Source organism: Brassica rapa, chromosome A02, assembly GCF_000309985.2.
Source record: "Brassica rapa cultivar Chiifu-401-42 chromosome A02, CAAS_Brap_v3.01, whole genome shotgun sequence".
Lineage (NCBI taxonomy): Eukaryota > Viridiplantae > Streptophyta > Magnoliopsida > Brassicales > Brassicaceae > Brassica > Brassica rapa.
The window spans coordinates 2,310,288-2,318,704 of NC_024796.2; the positions used below are offsets into that span (position 1 = coordinate 2,310,288).

Here is an 8,417-nt window from a genome sequence, read left to right on the forward strand (position 1 = left end):
TGATTCAAAAAATTCAACATTTGGATGCGGATCAGACGCCAACCCGCAAACTTAAAAAAAAAACAAAAAAATGATAAAGAAAATTAAAATTGTAGAAATATTTTTAAAATAATAAAATTTTAATTATTTTTTGTATAAAAATTTGATATATAATAAGAATAATTACTATCTATAGGTTCCATAGGTTACCCGCAAAAGTAGGACATGTGAGGATATACGATTTTTTCGCGGATTATGCGGATCAAAATTTTAAATTAAAAAAAAAAAGTCGATTTGCCGGTTTGCGGGTCAAGCAGGCCAGTCGACCCGGGAACCCAGCCATACCACCAGTGTAAGAGTGACACACTAATTTATTACAAGCAATAAAAACGTGTCAAATCAAATTGAATTGTTGGTGACAAAACGACAGCGTTTTCAGAACAGACTGTTGAAGAAGAGGGGTTCAACAAAGTTTCCATCTTTGGCGTCTCACTCAACATTCTCCTCCTCCTCCTCCGATGGCGGCTGCTGCTAGGGTTCAGTGTCATAACAATACCTCTCTCACCGGATCACCACTCCCCCGCCGCCGCCGCAACTCGCCGACGCTACACTTTTCTCCAAATCGCGTCAATTTCACACCGCTGAAATGGATCGGAGACGGCTCATCTTCCTGCACAAGGATGGTTTCAGGTCCATCCCTCAAAGGCGGCACCACTACTGTACGAGCTGCGTTGGAAGAGGAGAAGAAGACAGACGCGGTCAGTGAGGTAGTAGAAGAAGAGAAGAGGTTCACGTGCGTGATGAAGTTCGGAGGATCATCGGTGGCGACGGCGGAGAGGATGAGGGAGGTGGCGGATTTGGTTTTGACGTTTCCTGAAGAGAGTCCCGTCATTGTTCTTTCTGCGATGGGGAAGACTACTAACAACCTCTTGCTTGTAAATGCTGTGAAAGACTCTCTCTTTGTGTTCTCTGTTTAGTATTCAAAGTTTTTATTTTTTGAATTTTTGTTTTTGTTTTTGTGTGGTAGTGAAGGCGGGAGAGAAGGCGGTTAGTTGTGGTGTTTCTAATGCTTCTGAGATCGAGGAGTTGAGCGTTATCAAGGAGTTGCATCTCAGGTTTTGGTTTCATTAATTTGCTCCAATGTTCAAGAAATTGCTAGGCTTTTAACTAGGCGCTCTATAGAGGACTAGAGACTAAGAGCATAGGTGTTAGCAAATTATTAATTTATTTTATAGTATATAATTTACATTTATATAACACTTTTAAGTTTAGTTTTTAGGCTTGATTATAAAATTATTTTGATAAATTATCAAAATTAGTTATACAAAACATAAAGAAATTAGACAAGTTTATTGATTTGTACTAACATTATTACTTTATCTAACAGGTTTAAAATGATTTAGAATGGTTTAAACTGGTTTGAATAATATAATAATAACATTATTACTTTATCTAACAGGTTTAAATCTGTTGGTTTTGATAAAGAATGTGTTTGTTGTTGTTGTTGTTGTTGTTTCAGGACAGTGAAGGAACTCGAGATCGACCCCTCTGTTGTTTCGTGTAAGAATTGTTTGGTTTAGTTTGTTTAACTTGTAGAACTTTCCCGACACTTGGAGCTTCCTTCTTGCTATTTTTAGTAGGCTCATACATTGAATGTACATTGAATGCTTTCTTTATTTTCTAAAAAAATAAATTGTGCAGCATTTTTGGAAGAACTGGAGCAACTCCTTAAAGGTATAGCCATGATGAAGGAGCTGACACTTAGAACCAGAGACTACTTAGTCTCTTTTGGAGAGTGCTTGTCCACAAGGATTTTCGCAGCTTATCTTAATAAAATTGGAGTCAAGGCACGCCAAGTATGTCCATCATCATATTTAAGTGATTTTGTGTTGATATCTTGGTAGATTAGGCTAGAAATGTTCAATCTAGATTATTTCGCTTCAGGTTCAGCTATGGTTTCTTTGAGACTTTGAGTTGGGTTCCCTTGTTAAGGAGCAAAAAACCTTATAATCATGAATCTTTGGGACTAGTCTAGATGTCCACTTTTGTTCTGGCTCGCAAACAAAGCTAAGTAGATTACTGACTTTCGCAGTATGATGCATTTGAAATTGGTTTCATCACAACGGATGACTTCACTAATGGAGATATCTTGGAAGCAACTTATCCAGCTGTTGCCAAGAGATTATATGATGATTGGATGGATGATCCTGCTGTCCCAGTTGTAACAGGTTTCCTTGGAAAGGTATTGCTAAATAGTTCACAATCTACAGATGACCAAGATTTTTGTGGCTTGCCTAATTGTTTTATTTAATAACAGGGTTGGAAAACTTGTGCGGTTACTACCTTGGGTAGGGGTGGCAGTGATTTGACGGCAACCACAATTGGTAAAGCATTGGGTTTGCAAGAGATTCAGGTTTTTTCTACAGCCTCAAACCTGTGCTTTTTCCAAAAACGATGTATACATCTCTGTTAAGTTTTTGTTTTTCATTGAGTAGGTGTGGAAAGATGTTGATGGTGTTCTAACATGTGACCCTACTATTTATAAACGAGCTACACCAGTACCTTTTCTAACGTTCGATGAAGCAGCCGAGCTAGCTTATTTTGGTGCACAGGTTGGTACTCTACTTGTATGCAATACTGCTCAAATCCAGTTTTGACATATGAACATTTGTTGCAGGTGTTGCATCCACAGTCAATGAGACCAGCAAGAGAAGGTGGGATTCCTGTTAGGGTGAAAAATTCTTATAACCCTAAAGCTCCTGGAACTATCATCACTAAAACAAGAGACATGACCAAGGTATAGAGTCCTTCCTGATTTGTATTTACATGAGAGCTTTCATTAAAAACCTGAAGTTATGCTTCTTGATATGACAGACAGTTTTAACGAGCATTGTTCTGAAACGCAATGTGACCATGCTGGATATAGCAAGCACCCGAATGCTTGGTCAAGTTGGCTTTCTTGCCAAGGTAAGAACATACATTGCAAGGTCCGAACTGTGGTCTGCTCTAGTCTATAATCTAACATCGCCTGCGTTTATCCACTCTTTTTGATCAGGTATTTTCGATATTTGAGGATCTTGAAATATCCGTAGATGTTGTTGCCACTAGTGAAGTCAGCATATCTCTGACACTGGACCCGTCAAAGCTTTGGAGCAGGGAACTGATTCAACAGGCAAGTTCATGTTGAATCCTCAAACACTTTGTGCTTTTCAGAGGCCTTATCTTTGTTCCTTGTGAACAGGAGCTTGATCATGTAGTTGAAGAACTTGAGAAAATTGCAGTTGTGAATCTTGCAAAAGGAAGAGCAATCATCTCTCTAATCGGAAATGTTCAACACTCCTCCCTGATTCTAGAGAGGGTTAGATCTCAACCTCCTTGAAGGTTCTCACAGAGTAACAAACATTTCTAAATGTTTTTTTTTAAACTTCGGACAGGCGTTTCATGTTCTTTGGACCAAAGGCATCAATGTCCAGATGATATCACAAGGAGCATCCAAGGTTAACATTTCCCTTATAGTAAATGATGCTGAAGCTGAAGGATGCGTGGAGGCTCTTCACAAATCCTTCTTCGAGAGCGGTGACCTCTCAGAGTTATTGATACAACCCAGACTTGGCAACGGGTCACCTGTTAGGACAATGCAAGTAGAGAACTGACTTGACGAGCTCACTGCTTGATCTTTAGTTTTCATCAAGAACTGCTTGTTGTATTGTTCACGTTTAGGCTAGTGAACCGCTTGCCATCTTTTCATTTGGTGTGAGAACGATCTCTTGGACCATTTTTGATTTAGCGTGATCAAACATTAACCAGTAAGAGAATAAGAAACATATTGAGATGTAACTACAGATGCTTGAATAGGTTTTGGTACAAGAACAGATTAGGCTAAAAGCTGTGGAGTTGTGTAAGCATGTGGACAAGCTCATCACTTGAAGGCCGGTCTGCAGGAAAGTCAGAAAGGCAGACGATGGTGATCCGTAAAGCCATTAACATCTCATCTTCCTCCACTTCCTCCCCAAGTATACTCTCATCTAATGCTTCTCTTGATTCCCCTGATTGCTGCAAATGCTTAAGCCACAGTCCTAAGCTACCTCCGCTTGCACCATTCACACAAAAAGGTTGCGTGGGGTCTTTTCCGGTTAAAAGAACACCCAATATCATCCCAAAGCTAAACACATCACTTTTCTCTGTATATCTGTTCACAAGGAGGTTGCATACCAACGTTAGTTAGTAAAAGGGAAGAAATTGTCAGTTCGGATTCGGATCCGGTTGTCTATGAACTGCTAATACCCACTATTTTTTCGGGTATTTAAAACCAGAAAAATCACAAAGATATCGAAAACCCGAAAAATATGAGAAAACTTAGAAAAAATATCCAAAAATATTCAAATAGCCAAAAATGCATGAAATTTTATCCAAAAATTTATCCAAAAACCCAAAAAATATCCAAAATTTAGGCGATTACCAAATATATGTTTGAAAATCTAAAGTTTTACTCGAAAACCAAAACTATATCCAAAAATCCGAACTCAAAAACTTAAAAAAATATGGATAATACCAAAAATATACCAAAACACCTATATATATGCCTAATATATACTGAAAATTTCAAGTATTTGAGGTATGGCTCAATGAGGTAAATTGGCATTACCCGTAGCCGATCCTAACCGGTTTTCTAGGATAGGTTCGGGTTTTTAGGTCCGGGTAAAATGTACAGAAGAACTAAGGAGTCATGGTGTTTGATATAAGCATCACGCACCTGTTACTTTTAGATGACTCAGGAGCAGAGTAGCAAGACACTACTGCTGTCTGTGAACTAAGCATGATCTTAGCCAAACCGCAATCAGTAAGCCTAGGCTCAAACTCAGAATCCAACACCACATTCGTAGGCTTCAAGTTATAATGAAGAATCTGTTGCTCCTCACAGCCGAAATGAAGATACTGAAGCCCTTTCACAATCCCAACGGCAATCCTCAGCCTAACCTCCCAACCAAGCTCCATCTCATTCCCTCTAACTTTACTCATCACATCCTCAAGGCTACCGTTGGGCAAGTAATCGTAGACAAGAGAGAACTCGTTTGATTCGCGTACATAAGCTCTAAGGCTCATGATGTTCCTGTGCCTTAGACCAGCAAGAAGCTCGAGCTCCTTCTGCAGCCTTCTCTTAACCGACTTGCTAGTTGCTCCTCCTTCTGGTGAGCTGTAGCTTAGCTTCTTCACCGCAACCACTAGACCGTTATCGAGCACCGTTTTGTGGTATTTACCGTTAGGGTCCGAGCCAAGGAGGTGGATGCTGTTGCCAAGAGCTGCGTGGAGAGACTTTGGTGTGATCTTGGGGGAGAACACCACGGGGCCTTTGAGGATTGGTGTTTGTTTCATGTACTTGACGATGCAACGGACCAAGAAGGCTAAGGCTAAGGCCGAGAGCAGCCCTGTTAGAACACCTGAAACGATGCTAAGTACTATAACCTTGGGAGTGATTCTTGATTGGAGTGGCGTAGCTTGAGTTGTGGATAAGTGTTTCACAGCTCTTCGCCGACAGCTTGAGGTTGTGGCTGTTGTTGAAGTGAAGGCTAAGAAGAAGAGTAAGAGGAGAGAGAGAGTGTTGATGTTTCTTCTTCTTCTTTGCTCCATTAAGATTCCACAAACAAATCTGTTGAAAGGTGTTAAAGAGAAGCTGCAGGAGAAAGTTAAAGACTTTTTTTTGAAGCTACAGTGAAGCTCTCTCACTCTTATCCTCTTCTCATAAACCTCATATTCTCGAGAAAACCAATGAGAAACCTCCAAGAAAAAAGAAGAAAATGGAGTTTAACTGGGAAGCTTCATAAAGAAGATGAATGGAATCATTGGCTCATAGATTCTTTTATCTTTAATTCTCTCTATTTTCCTCTAATATTAAAAAAAAAAAATCTATTTTTTTAGTAAGAAGCTTACATAAACAAAACAAAAGCATAAGACTTTGTTTATGTAAAGAACACAAACACACTCTTACAAGACTCTCTTTCCAAGACACAGTATCTGTGACACTGTGACTCTCTCTCTCTCTCTCTCTATATTCTCTCCTCTAAAAAAACATGACCGATTCCGTTACAGACAAAAATGGGTTCCCGCCAACTCATATGTCAGATGGGTCCCAGCGCCACGTATGCGGGAAGAAAGGCAGCTCTCGTTGCTTTCATGAGTGGCCAAAAGCAAGACATCGTGTCCCCGTGAGGAGGAGGAGGGGCTAATGTGGAGAAAAGCAGATCTTTACCGTTGAGTTAGATAAGCCACGTGAGATGTGGACCGTTGGATGGGGAGAGGCTCGGAGATAGTATGTGGACTTTGTGTTAGCGTGTGAGAATATGATTATCATACAATTACAAAAGTGGTTCTCTTTGTGTTGTCTGAGAATAATTTGTTAGGGTTTATAATCAATCAGTGGGATGCAAAATCAAAATACTCAAAATGAGTAGTATAGTATGATGAAAATTGGTAGGACCAACATGTCTTCTTTATGTTTTTTTGGCTTATTAGCTAGCTGTCCATCCATAGGAAAAGGATGATAGCATCAGCAAAGATCTCGAGGTCCAGAGTTTGTATTAGGGGTGTTCAATCCGGATATCGGTTCGGTTTCGGTTCGGTTTTCGGTATTTCGGTTAGTAAAATATAGCTACCATTCTAAATCCATATTTACTTCGGTTCGGTTCGGTTTATATACCGTCGGTTTTCGGTTTATTCGGTTTTATACCAAAAAACATAATTATTTAGTTTGAGATCATATAAAATAAATTTTAGAGTCATATTGTCAACACAACCATTTATTAAAAATATATTACATGTTCAAATAAATGAACAAAAACGTAAAAATGCTTCTACCATCAAATAAAATCATCAAATCTATAATTAAAATCAGAGCCTGAAATTTTGAAAATAAAAATATGAAACAAAACAGAAACATGAAAGAAAACTTTTTCCACTCTTCCATATTTAGTGTTCATTAAAGTCATGCTTTTTCGATTGAACACGAAACTTTATTTGTTTATAAATAAGAATAAAGTTGTGAAAATTTTCCATTAATTATTTTCTATCAAATTTATCATCTTTATATTAATTTAGTGAATACTAAAATAAAGCAAAAAGATTAAAAAAAAAGACTTAGAAAATAAGATGTCTGAATTGCGATGTATTGTTATTTAATTATAGTTCAAGTGTTTTACAAATTATATAAGGTTCTTTATTATTATAACATTATGGTAATAGTTATTAACACAAATTTAACTTATATAACAAATAGATTTTCATGTATTGTTATAAAATAGATACATATTTACATGTTTTTACTTTTAATCGGTTTTGTTCGGTTTATTCGGTTTAATCGGTTATATACCAAACCATATCCAAATCCTACGGTTTTTATAAAATTATATCCATTCGGTTTATATGGTATATACCAAAACCAAACCATATTATCTATTTCGGTTCGGTTCGGTTCGGTACGGTTCGGTTTTACCATATTGAACAGCCCTAGTTTGTATGGATTCTTGTAGGGGGAGATTCGAAACCAGAACCAGGCCGCAAATTATATATAGCTAATGAACTGGGCTTATAATGGGCCCAAACATAGGAAGTTCGATTATGTCAAGCCCAATCTATAAAATACCCATTTAAAAGCTTATAAAATTATTTATTTCATCTCTTAATCAAAAACGGATCACGCGCAAATCGATTTATGTGTGTTCTTTAGATATCCTCTGACCCTTTGGAAAACTGCATGTGATGAATGAGTTGGAGCTATGTACAAGTTGGTTAAAAATGCTACATGGATATGAAATTTAAGTCCATGAGATGGAAACACGTAGCATCTTTTAGCAGCATATGTATGGTAGTATTGATTCCTTTACTTTCTAATTTTTAAAACCCAAATGTAGAAAGAACATATGAAATTTAAGTCCATGAGATGGAAACACGTAGCATCTTTTAGCAGCATATGTATGGTGTATTGATTCCTTTACTTTCTATTTTTTAAAACCCAAATGTAGAAACAACATATACATTAAAACCTTTATAAATTAATAATATTGATACTATACCAAAACTATATTTTTTTTATTAATTTATATAAATATTAATTTATCGATATACTAATTGAACCAAAAACTCAATTTGAAACTATAAAAGTATATTATTTTATAGAAATTTTTAGTGTATATTAATTTATAAAGTATTAATTAAAAGAGGTTATACTGTAGTTAGAAAAAAAAATTCAAGCAATTTTGCCTTTGAGACTGGTAGATACGTTGAAGAGCTGTCTTGATAAATAATTAATGATGTTTCTTTAACAAAATTTTGAAAACGTCTTCACTCAAATTTGCTAAGCTACTATGAAAGGGAGACTTATGCTAATATATTCTAACATGTTGGGTGAGAGTGAGACTGCCTGAGAGCAATTTACAAAGAAAGAA

General features: G+C 37.1%; 2 protein-coding genes across 3 annotated transcripts; one reads left to right on the forward strand and one right to left on the reverse strand.

The window, feature by feature from the left end:
- The first annotated feature begins 401 nt into the window (after nt 1-401).
- Nucleotides 402-3,821, forward strand: LOC103850857 (aspartokinase 1, chloroplastic). The gene is made up of 12 exons (XM_009127653.3): nt 402-914; nt 1,012-1,094; nt 1,499-1,539; nt 1,681-1,835; nt 2,072-2,221; nt 2,297-2,392; nt 2,475-2,591; nt 2,657-2,776; nt 2,854-2,946; nt 3,035-3,151; nt 3,221-3,337; nt 3,414-3,821. Exons 1-12 carry the CDS (start codon nt 498-500, stop codon nt 3,630-3,632), a joined length of 1,725 nt encoding a protein of 574 aa, XP_009125901.1. The 5' UTR covers nt 402-497; the 3' UTR covers nt 3,633-3,821.
- Nucleotides 3,787-6,572, reverse strand: LOC103850856 (inactive leucine-rich repeat receptor-like protein kinase CORYNE). 2 transcript variants are annotated; one of them, XM_033285937.1, is made up of 3 exons: nt 5,664-6,572; nt 4,733-5,629; nt 3,787-4,168 (listed from the first exon to the last, which is right to left on the reverse strand). In XM_033285937.1, exons 2-3 carry the CDS (start codon nt 5,605-5,607, stop codon nt 3,859-3,861), a joined length of 1,185 nt encoding a protein of 394 aa, XP_033141828.1. In that variant the 5' UTR covers nt 5,608-5,629; nt 5,664-6,572; the 3' UTR covers nt 3,787-3,858. The 2 variants fall into 2 exon arrangements, with proteins under 2 accessions (XP_033141828.1, XP_009125900.1); XM_009127652.3 differs by having other exon boundaries at nt 4,733-6,567.
- Between the last annotated feature and the right edge of the window lie 1,845 nt (nt 6,573-8,417).

Coding starts and splice junctions, on each gene's coding strand:
- LOC103850857 (XM_009127653.3), top strand. CDS start 498: ATGGCGGCTGCTGCTAGGGTTCAGTGTCATAACAATACCTCTCTCACC. Junction 2,393..2,474: donor TGGGTTTGCAAGAGATTCAG/GTTTTTTCTACA, acceptor TTCATTGAGTAG/GTGTGGAAAGATGTTGATGG. Junction 2,592..2,656: donor TAGCTTATTTTGGTGCACAG/GTTGGTACTCTA, acceptor CATTTGTTGCAG/GTGTTGCATCCACAGTCAAT.
- LOC103850856 (XM_033285937.1), bottom strand. CDS start 5,607: ATGGAGCAAAGAAGAAGAAGAAACATCAACACTCTCTCTCTCCTCTTA. Junction 4,169..4,732: donor GAGTCATCTAAAAGTAACAG/GTGCGTGATGCT, acceptor CCTTGTGAACAG/ATATACAGAGAAAAGTGATG.